This window comes from Alligator sinensis, unplaced genomic scaffold (genome assembly GCF_000455745.1).
Source record: "Alligator sinensis unplaced genomic scaffold, ASM45574v1 scaffold107_1, whole genome shotgun sequence".
Lineage (NCBI taxonomy): Eukaryota > Metazoa > Chordata > Crocodylia > Alligatoridae > Alligator > Alligator sinensis.
The window spans coordinates 282251-293731 of NW_005843041.1; the positions used below are offsets into that span (position 1 = coordinate 282251).

The following is an 11481-nucleotide window of genomic DNA, read 5'->3' on the forward strand; positions in this document are numbered from 1 at the left end:
TCCACCTGGGGGCCGGGCCTGTGTTGAGGCAAAGGGGCATTGGGGGCTGCAGGGCACAGGAGTGTGGGGCACGGCCTTGGGGTCACCACGTCCTAGACCCTGGATAGCTGCGAGGGGGATAGGAACAGGGGAAAACCCTGCTCGGACCCCCTCACTCTCCCATCCAGCCTCACTCTCTGGCACCCTGGGACATGGGAGATGGGGATGAAGGACCCGGGGTCTGAGCCAGGCCAGGGCAGCTCTGCCGTTCTCATATAGAACAAGAGCCCGTGTCGAGGTGCGGGGTGGTCCTGTACCCGTGTTCCTATCTGGGCAATACTCGGGGAGTGCGAGGGAAAAGCTGCCCCTTGGCAAAGTCAAACAGGGCAAAGGTGGATCTTGGAGGAAGGAGGAGGAGGAGGAGGAGGAGGAGATGAATCAGCAGAGGGTGGGGTTCCCCTATCCAGGGACCAGCTTGGCATATAAGGGGCCGTCTTTGCTGCCGGAGCCCAGCTGACTCGGTCGGGCAGAGAGAGACGTGCAGCGACCATGGCTCTCAAGTCTGTCACCAGCTTGGTGAGTACCAGCCCTTCTCCCTGGGCGGGGGCTCTGCCCATGGCCCCAGGGAGCATCTGCGAGTCCCATATTTTCCACTTCTCCCAAGTGCTGTCTCCTGAGCTTTCCTCTCTTTTCCCCTTCTCAGACCGTCCCCTGCTCCCTGGCTTTTCAGGATTGTTTTCACCCCTGTACGGGGGTGAGAATCCAGGGCTCCGTGCCGGGCGGCAGCCAGAGGTAAGTGACTGCACACGTAGGAGTCCTACCCGGGCGTCCACATGTGTCCACATCTGACATCAGATCCTATCTCGCCTTAATGACAGGGTGGGGTAGGGTGCTTAGGTGGTGGGGGCCGACCCCTACAGCAGGGCCCCTAAATTAACTGCACACACACCAGCATGCACGTGCACACCGCCCCTCCATGAGACATGGCAGCAAGTCTTCCACCAGGGAACGATGGTGCTTCCTTAAGAAAGTCAACTCTCTTGTTACTTTTACGCCTCTCACCTACTCATTTCAGCAGGTCCCTCCTGGTTCTAGTGTGCTGGGACTCGACGAACAGCAGCCCCATGGTCACTTGGTCCACAGCCTTCATGGTGTGATGGACCTCTGCCAAGCTGCCTGCCAGGTTTACGCTCCGGTTGAGGGTTGGGGTCCAGGGCTCGGGGTCTCACAGGTCTTGCCTTCTGCCTACTCTCCCAGGTTCGCTGTGAACTTCAGCTGTGGGGAGGAGCCCAACTGCAATATAGCCTTTCACTTCAACCCCCGCTTCGACCAGAACGCTGTGGTGTTCAATAGCTTCCAGAACCACGGCTGGCAGTCTGAGCAGGTGATGGCAGGGAACCCGTTCAAGCACGGGGCCTCCTTCCTGCTGGAGTTCCACATCACTGACCAGCACTTTGAGGTACTGGGGTCCAGTGGGCCATTGGGTAGGGAGGGGATTGCAGGGGGCAATGTGGGGAGATAGGGCAGGAGCCCACAAGAAGGGCTAGTGGGATCCAGGCCAGGGGCAAGCCAGGAAGCCCAGAGCCGAGGGCGGCAGAGGCTCCTCCACAGCCCAGCACCAGGGCCTGGGCTGAGAGTTGTGCCGAGTTGGTGGGATGGGAAGACGTGTGGAGGGGTGGCATGAGTGTGTGCAGGTGTGGGGGTGAGTGGGGGAGTTGTAGGCAGATGGCTGTGTTTGTGTGTGGCCATCCATGTATGCATGTGAGTGTGCATGCATGTTTGTGTGCATGCATGTGCCCACTCCCCTGCCCTGCCTCTGATTACTCTGCGCAGCCCTGGAGACAAATCCCCTGCCTCCACACCCCAAACAGGGACTGGAAGAGATCCCCCCCAAAACATCCCTTCCCCACCCACCCAGGGTCTGGATCAGACCTATGGCCTCATGCACGCCTCGCTCCCTCCCAGGTTCTTGTGAACAAGGTGGTGCTCGGGCAATTCATTCACCGCATCCCCCTGTGTGAAGTGAAGGTCCTGGAGATCAATCCCGAGGTGGAGATTCAGAAGATTGAGCTCTTCTAGGTTGTCCCAGAACACAGGAAACCCCAGTAATGGGGACCCTGCACTGGGGATCCTGCAGGGATCTGCTGATGGAGGTGGAGCATTACCAATAAAGTAGCCTCTGGGCTCTCCCCTACCTGTGCCTGTGCTTCTTTGCACCTTTGCTGTACAAACATGTGGGGCTGGTAATCCGCAGACCTTTCCCCTGGCACAGGGGAGACTCTCCTCAGGGGAGGGGAATTCACAGGTGCAGGTGGGAGTTGGGGGGTGGGAGCTGTTGAGGAGCCAAGTTGGGGGATATTGGAGAGCAGTAGAGCTGTAGAGCTCACATCTAGTCCAGCCTTGGCCTGAGGAGGGATCAGCTCTGTCCAAACCAGCCCAGAAAAACCCAGTGTCAAACCTCTGAGCAACATGACTGAGAGCCCTGATACCGCATTGGGCTTCACACCTGCCCCTGCCCCTGGGAAAGCAGGGGAGCCACAGTGGGCAAAATCCTGCTGCTGCTAGAGGGGTTCATAGGTGCTGCAGAGACCCCAGGCAGAGTCTGTGCCCCCGACCAGCATTGCCACAGCCCTGTCCCATCCCCAGCCTGGAATGAGTGCAGTGGTCCTTGTCATCAGGGCAGGTAAAGGGCAGCCTCCTGCCTGATTAACATCAATCAGGAACATCAAGGCATGGCAGACGAGGCAGGCGGGTGGTTCGCCTGGAAGCAAGAGGGTTGAGACCAGCACCGGGACGACTCCTTGCTACAGAGAGCAGGACTAGTGAAATGTTAGGAATTGTTGAGCATTTCCACAAGGATGCTGATCATCTGGCAGCAAGGTTTAGACAGCAGCTTTTAACATGCTTTGGTGATGGCAACACTACCGAGAGCAACAGTGAGAACAGGCCATTGCACCCCACTGTGCGTTCTCTTCCAAAGGAGAGCCGTGCCTCCTCCATCCGCAAGAGGAGAGCCCCAGTACCCGTCAGGGATGAAGGGGAGCAGGGTACAGATCAGCCCCAGGGGTTGGGCAATAGGGAGGGTCTCTCATGTGGCAACAGGTTCTCATCTCTAAAGCATGAGTGTACCCAAAGATGAGCGACCTCCTATTAACATTTCCAGTCCACAGGCAGTCGACAGTGCTCCAGCTGTAATGCCTCTCTAACTTCCTATTACCTTTTATTACTACGTACTCAATGCACGTACCGTTTTCAATGTTAAGCATCTGGGGGTAGGTGTCAAACCAGGGGTGATGGGATTGTGTAGTGCTCCCTGTGGTGGTGGGCTTTGTTAGGCAATGCTCCCTCATCTGCTCCCACCTCATTTTATGCAACCAGATTATGCTTTAAGATTAAAGGCTGGGGGAAGGGGTTTAGGAACTTGGCAATTTGCGGTTAGGTTTACTCCTTATCTGCTATTAACACTCTTACTTTTGCTTTAACTGTTTCATCAGTGCTTGTGAAATTGCCGATGAAATAAAGTTCACAGAAGGCTTTTTGAAAGTGTGCAGAGCTGTTTGCTGCCAAACAAGGAGAAGCGTACATTCCCTTTTAAAACCATTTCCGTTCATTCTCCAAAGAGTACCCAAATCACATCGCCTAGTCGCAATCCAATCCCCACCCTCTTCCAACAAAGTTCCCGTGTTCTCCATCCATCCCAATCCCTGCCCCTAATCCCCAAACAACAGAAATCCCTTTCCCTGAGACTCATCAACTCAGCACTCCCTCAGGTGGGGGCCCGGGAAACGGAAGCCCGAGACAGCTGCACAGGGAGGAGCTGGCTGGGGAAAACAGGGAGGGACCCCATAACATGAATCATGAGACTGGTGACAGCCAGCTTGGGGCTAGGTGATGCACTGTGCCTTTGTGCCCCGTGGCTCAGGGCACTTCTCACCTCAAAGGACTAAGGAATGGTCACTGATGATGAGCAATTGGCCCTTTCCAAATCAGTAGAACACCCCCTAGATAATCTAGCATAAAGCATTGATAATAACACCGTGGGAGAGAAGAACCAGACACGGAGCAGCCAAGCCACAAAATGAAAGACCCACATGGTGCCTTTCGACACAGGTAGTTGGGAAGGGTGGACAATGTGGGGAAACTGCCCCCAGTGTTACCCAAGCCCTGCCACTGCCTCAGACAGGGGTACCTTCTCCTCCACCCTTTCCCACTCAACGGGTGCTCGAGATAAGACCACCCGCTACACTTCTAGTACACACGGCTGTGTACATGGTCCCGCGCCTGCCCCTCTTGCCAGCACTGCCCCACTCCGAACGCTCCAGCTGGCAACCAGGGCTTGGGGGCCAGCACCCGGAGGGAGAGTGCGGGACATTGGTCAGTCCCAGATGGTGGGGTCCTTCTGAAAACGCCAATGATATTTAGTGGAGATTTGGGAACGGGCTAACCGCTCAATGTCATCTCCCCCGCCAGCTGTTCCTTGCCCTGCCCCATGAGGTGCCACGACCCGGACGGAGGAGCAATACTACCAATCAGGACACTGATTCATTATGTAGGTACTTAATTGGAAAGACTTCTAAAAATCAAACTTTTGGAGTTACGTCGGGTGAGAAGAAAGCCCAGTTCCTTTGATTCTGACTTTCACATTTATTAGCTGCACATTAATCCTGAGGATCCATTGTAAAGATTTTAAATTTGTCTTTTGACAGGAGTGAAAATGAGATGAGCGTCCAGTTATCCTGAGACACTACTGTTATGGTCTATTATGTGAGGACCGTGGTTGTTCGTTTGATGGTTTCATTTATTGAATTATTCATTGAAGGTTATTACTTTAAATTCTGTTATTAAAGCTTTGGATCTGTACAGTAGGGCTGTGCGAAATTTCACCTGTTGTTCCCACACTGTTTCGACCCATTTCGAGGTTGAAACAGCAAAATCGGAATGAAAAAAGGCCATCAAAATAGCCTCGAAACAAAATGAGGTTGGTCAAAATGTTTCAAAAGTCAAAATGTTTCGACCATAGGCTGGGGAAGTGAAGTCATTCCAGCTGGGCAAGATCCAGCAGGGGGTGGGAGGCAGCCCAGCTGGGCTGACTTCCCAGCACCAGCAAAACTCGAACAGTGTCGAAACAGCCTTTCTGTTTCGATGGAACAGAACAGAACAGAACAGCTGTTTCGACTTGAAGTGAAATTCGAGACGAAACACTGTTCCTTCAAACCACCGAAACTCAAGGCAAAACAGAATGGAAGTGTTTTGCACAACCCTATTGTGCAGTACAGTTGTGTTTGTGCTGCAAAAAAGTAATGCGAACACCAGGGGAAATGCCGTGGTACTGGGTGAAGCTTTTGTGTCCTATAAGTGGCAACTGGGGAACCGCGCATTGTCCACTGGGGGAGGGCGGAGCCCCAAAGTCGCGGCAGGGACACGATGCCGTGTGCATGCCACGACCACATGCTCTGAAGGAAAGGGTGCGCTGAAGGGGTGAGGTGTCAGGAACTTTTTGGGGGGTGAGGGGAGCACCGAATAGAAACACCGGGAGAAATGTTCAGTCCAACAAATAGTACTTTTTATTCCTTGAACTGCCAAACCAGTAAAGATTTTCAAGACTCGCACCTGGTGTGTAGTGGTCGCATTGCAACAGGATTTGCATGGACATCTGAGTGAAGTCAAGTGGCACCTGTTAGAGAAATTGTGGCAGAACTCAGAAAATCCCATTTTTGGCTATATCTTGGATACACATTTAAAAACTATTATGCTAAAAATAATCCCGCTGGCACAATTTCCCCACATTAAATATAAAACATGTCAGAGGTAGTTTAATTTACCACGATAACTGGAAATCTCCCATGATAAAACCAGGTCACCGTGTATCTTCAGATGTGATTAAAGTAGCAAAATGGCAATTTTTGCTGCCATTTCGTGAGGTGCATCTAGGTAATGTGTTACATGGACAAGGGCCCTAAGTGCGCAACGCCACCCTGGCTTCCTGCGATGGTCCCAGCCTTGGCTCCTGCACGCTTTGACCAGGCCCAGCTGCCCTACTGCAGAGGCTTGTGAGCCTGCAAGTGCACCATGGGCCCAAGGCAGAACCTTACGTGGGTGCAAGCAGGATTTGGAAAGAGGGGACAGCTGTTCTGGGACCCCATTTACTCACAGCCTGGCCATTGCCAAGCCACAGATCCAGTGCATCCCTGCTGTTGGCTCAGCCCCAAAGGCACCCGCTTCCACGGTGGCTCGGCCCATGACCCCTAGGGGCCCAATGCAGACGGCGATACAGGACTTTGCAAACAGCCAAACACATGAGAACTCCAGAGCCATTTGCCAAACAAAGCATGAGAGATGCCGGGTGACAGGACACGTACAAACACAGCACGGGTTTTTCTCCAGTTACACAGATACCGGGAGCTTGACATGATGGAGGGGCTAGAGCTATAGTGCTCAGGGTCAGATCAAAGCCAAAGCCAATGTGACTGTTGTATTCTGCACTGATTTGGTGGTGCGCATAGGAAGGTGCAGAGATACACACTGAACCAGGGCAGAAGTCGTCAAGAGATGTGTCATTCATCCCGTTGTCCTTAGAGTTAAAATGCCCCTGCTGCTCCCACGCAGTTGGTTTGCAAGCTTGGGCAGGGCAGGAATCAAACTCCCCTCCTCTCCCTCCCAAAACCTCACAAGCGTCTGAAGTCATTGAGAGCCCCCAGCCCGTTTTCAAAAGTGACCAAGGACCCTGGGGCAGTGCCTGAGGAATTGCAAGGAGTAGGGCAGGAGGTGGACGAGAGGAGCAGGGGGAACCAGTGAGCTAGAGGCAGACCCAGGCTGCGCGGGTGGTTGGACCCAGAGAGCCCGAATCAACCAGCGACATCCACACCCGTCGTGCAGCCCGTGCCAGGAGGCAGGGATGGCAGAGCACGCTGACGGGGGAAGGAGGGCAGACAGCCAGGCTGGAGGGCAGACAAGTCCGGCGGCAGTGGGCCACGCCGCTCGGCCAAGCCAAGGCCCAAGTGCGAGGCTCGGGCTCATATCCTGAGCCCAGCCTGCGCCGCTGTCCGTGGTGCTGCCTGCGCTGCTGGATCCTTCCAGGTGGCGACGTCGCAACCCAGGGGGCGCGATGAGGCGCCGGTTGCCTTTGCTCACTCACCCCGCAGGGCACCGGACACTGTGAGGAGAAGAGACCCAGGCCCCAGCACCGTCACTGCCACGCTGCTATGAGACTCAGCGCCCGCCCCAGCTCCCACACTGGCTCTGCAGTCGGAGAAGAGCAGCAGGACTGCGGGGCCTTCTCCAGCCCTGGGGTCTGCTGCATCAGGGGCCTGGCCGCCTGCAAAGGGGCTGGAGGGAGAAGCTCTTTTCTCCCACATGCCCCTTCCCAGTGCCACGTGCATGGTCTCCTTTTGCAATGGGGGGAAGGCTGCTGGTGGCTTTTCTCACCCCCATCTTCCCCAGAGTCTTCTCTGCACCCCCTGATCCACCACAACTCGCCTGCATGAGACCAGGTCTGCCGCCACGGAAAAACCCAAGACAATATCAGGGCTGTATTAAGAATGAAACAGTGAACAGAGGGAAGTCTCCAGGCACCACTTTCTCAGCCCACGGGGCATGCACACCCTTCATCTCTTTGTTTCCTTCTGCTGTCTCTGCGATTTCCAAGGAACTGGGGCTTACACGCCTATGTATTGACTCAGCACCCAAAGTCACCCTGGCTTCCTGCAGGCGGTCACATCCCTGGGACGTGCATGACTGACCGTGACCGCCCGCCCTGCCGCAGAGGCTCATGGGCCTGCAGGTGCATCACAGACCTGAGGCAGAACCTTACATGGGTGCAGGCAGGAGTTTGGAAAGAGCTGGGCTGGGATCCCATATCCTCACATCTGGGCTGTCACCAGCCCGAGATCCAGTGTCCCCTGCTGTTGGCTCAGCCCCAAAGGGAGCCCGCTACCACGGCAGCATTGTCCTGGGATTCCTCCGGCTGAGTGCGGATGGTGAGGCAGGACTACACAAGTGGCCAAGTATTGAGGGCCCCAGGGCCAGTTGCCAAAGGCGCCCCACTAAACAGTCGGGGAGATGCCCGGGCAGCAGGACATGTACAACAAACACAGCACGGGTTTTCTCCAGTGAGACCAAGAGCTTTACACCCGTGCGAGAGGGGCTGGTGCTAGAGCGTGCAGGGTCAGACGAGGGGTCCCGGCATGGAGCAAGCCGGTTGACACTGTAACACCGACACCAGGACGGTCATTTCCCCCAACGTGGGGTGAAAGGGGGGAGCTTGTGGGCATTGGGCATTGGGGGAGCTGGGAGTTCATCCAGAACTTGGCCAGCGCTGGGGCCTGGGCTTAGAGCTGCACTGAGTTGGTGGGATGGGGACACGTGTGGAGGGGTGGCATGCATGTGCAGGTGTGGGGGGTTGAGTGGGGGAGGTGTTAGCATTTGGGTGTGTTTGTGTGTGTGGATGTGGGTGGCCATCTGTGGAAGTGTGCATGGGCACCAGCATGTGTGCGTGCATGTGCATATGCATGCATGTGTGTGCATGTGTGCCCCGCTGCCATGCCTCTGCCTGGCAGAAGCCGAGGCTGAGTCGCCCCTAAGGCCGACCACCCAGCTGAGCCCTGGCGACAAATCCCGTGAGTCCAGACCCCAAACAGAGATTGGAAAAGAGCACCATAACCTCCCTTCCCCCCACCCCCCCGGGTCTGAGGTGGACCCCCGGCCTCCTGTGCACCCCCAGGCTTCCTCCCAGGTGAACGACGAGCTGTTGGAGAAGTACAATCACCGATTGCCCCGGTGCCGAGCAAATGTCCTGGGGCCCACTCCGAGGTGGACATCCAAAAGATTGAGCTCTTCTAGGTTGTCCCAGACACAGCAAACCCCGTAACGGGGACCCTGCTCTGGGGATCCCACGGGGACCTGCTGGTGGATGTGGAGAGCTGCCAGGAAAGTAGCCTCTGGGCTCTCCCCTACCTGCACCCGTGTCTCTTTGTGCCTTTGCCGTAGAAATGCATGGGGCTGGTTGTCGGCAGACCTCGCCCCTGGGGGAGCATTCCCATGTGCAGCCGGGAGTAGGGGGAAGCTGGTGCCCTGGGGGAGCGATGAGGCACCGGTTACCTTTGCCCACTCACACCGAGGGCACGGGACCTGGTCCCAGGGGGGACTGACACGGGGAGGAGAAGAGCCCCGGGCCCAGCACCGGCACTGCCCCACTCTGCTATGAACCCCAAACTCTACCATGAAATGCAGCCCCCCCGGCTCCGACCACTGGCTCCTGTAGTTGGAGAAGGGCCGGCAGGGATTGCGGGGCCTTCTCTAGCCCTGGGGTCTCCTGTGTGGGAGGCCTGGCAGCCCACAAAGTGGCTGGAGGGAGAAGCTCTCTGTTCCCCGACTCGCCCCTTCCCAGCACCACCTCCCTCATCTCAGTTTGCACTTAGGGGGAAGAGAGAAAGTGCTCTGACCCTGCACCTTGGACCCTGGATGCCCCTGGTCTGAGCGGGCCACGCCATCGCATGAGGCAGACCTGGGCTTGCGGTCCCTGGCGTGTGGGGAGACTGGGCGGGCAGTATCGCCCCAGGCAGTATTGCTCAGCCCCGGTGGGCACCACTCTCCTCGGGCTGCAGCTCAGCCCAGGGAGCATGCACACCCTTCATCTCTTTGTTTCCTTTCCTGTCTCGACGATTTCCAAGGAACTGGGGCTTACACGCCTATGTATTGACTCAGCACCCAAACTTACCCTGGCTTCCTGCAGGCGGTCACATCCTTGGGATGCGCATGACTGACAGTGACCGCCCGCCCTGCCGCAGAGGCTCATGGGCCTGCAGGTGCATCATGGACCCTTGGCCAAAACGTGCATGGGTACAACCAGGATTTTAGAAAGAGCTGGCCTGGGACCTCATATCATCACATCTGGGCTGTCACCAAGCCATACATCCAGCATCTCCTGCTGTTGGCTGAGTACCAAAGGGAGCCTGCTACCTTGGTGGCATCGTCCCATGACCCCTATGGGCCCAGTGTAGATGGCGATGCAGGACTTCACAAGTGGCCAAAAACTGAGGGCCCCAGAGCTTTTTGTCAAATGGGCCCCACTAAACAGAGTCGGGGAGATGCCCGGGCCGCAGGACACGTACAAACACAGCACGGGTTTTCTCCAGTGAGACCAAGAGCTTTACACCCGTGCGAGAGAGGCTGGTGCTAGAGCGTGCAGGGTCAGGACAGAGCCAAAGCCAATATAATTGTTGGATTGTGCACTGATTTGCTAGTGCAGATAGGAAGTTGTTGAGAAATATAACAAACCAGGGCAGAAGTAGTCCAGAGATGTCATTCGTCCCATTGTCATTACAGTTAAAAGCACATCTCTTATTCACATTCCTCAAACAAAATCTTGCCTTCTTTTGAGTGTCTTGATGGTGCCACCAGTACTTCACTGTCAGGCATTTCTACCCCTGAGCTCATGTACTTTTCAACATCTTTATCAATGACTTGGCCAGTGAGCTCTTCACCCCCACATCCAAGTTCGCAGCTGACACCAAGTTATGGGGGAGCGTGGTCACACTTGAACATAGGCTGCAGATACAGGTGGATCTAGACAGGCTGGTAAGTCGGGCATATTGGAACCAGATCAAGTTCAACACTGAGAAATGTAAAGTGTTATATCTGGGCACGAGCAACTCCCCCGCACACCTACAGACTTGGCAACACCAAACTGACCAGTACTATGAACGAAAGGGACCTCGGGGTAATAACAGACCACAGTATGAACCTGAGCCGACAGAGTGACACTGTAGCCAGCAGGGCAAATAATACTCTGACACGCATCAACTGATGTATCTCCAGCAAAACCAAGGAGGTGATTCTTGCACTCTACTTGGCATTGGTGAGACCCCAACTGGAGGACTGCATCCAGTTCTGGGCACCGCACTTTACAAGGATGTGGTAAAGCTTGAGAGTCCAGAGAAGAGCCACCCATATGACCAGAGACTTGCAGGCCAAGCCATACGAGGAAAGGCTGGCTCCTACCCTGGCGGTGTTTATGAGGAGGTTAGATGAACACCTTGCCAGGGTCGTTTGACCCCAGTACTTTTTCCTGCCATGGCAGGGGGTCGGACTTGATGATCTGCTCAGGTCCCTTCCGACCCGACCAACTATGAAACTCTGAAACCTGGGCCTCTTCAGTGTAGAAAAAAGAAGGCTGAGAGGGGACATGGTAGCAACAATAAATCAGCATGGATTTGTTAGGGGGAGATCATGTCAGACCAACCTGATCGCCTTTTATGATCAGGTCACAAAGGCCATGGACGCAGGTGTCGCGGTGGATGTAGTCTTTCTGGACTTCAGCAAGGCCTTTGACACCGTCTCTCACCCCATCCTAATTAATAAACTAGGCGACTGTGGCATACATGCCTACACGGTCAGATGGATTGCAGATTGGCTGAAGGGTCGCACTCAGAGGGTGGTGGTGGATGGATCATACTCGACTTGGGGGGAGGTGGGGAGTGGAGTCCCCCAGGGCTCGGTCCTGGG

General features: G+C 55.5%; 1 protein-coding gene across 1 annotated transcript in view; it reads left to right on the top strand.

Annotated features, from left to right (window-relative positions):
- Positions 1-478: 478 nt before the first annotated feature.
- Positions 479-11481, top strand: part of LOC102372019 (galectin-4) — a 21647-nt gene continuing 10644 nt past the window's right edge. Inside the window, exons 1-4 of the mRNA XM_006036954.2 lie at positions 479-555; positions 683-771; positions 1237-1438; positions 1945-2055. Of these exons, the coding sequence (XP_006037016.1) occupies positions 529-555; positions 683-771; positions 1237-1438; positions 1945-2055 (429 nt within the window). The 5' untranslated portion in view covers positions 479-528. The remainder of the gene's footprint in view (positions 556-682; positions 772-1236; positions 1439-1944; positions 2056-11481) is intronic.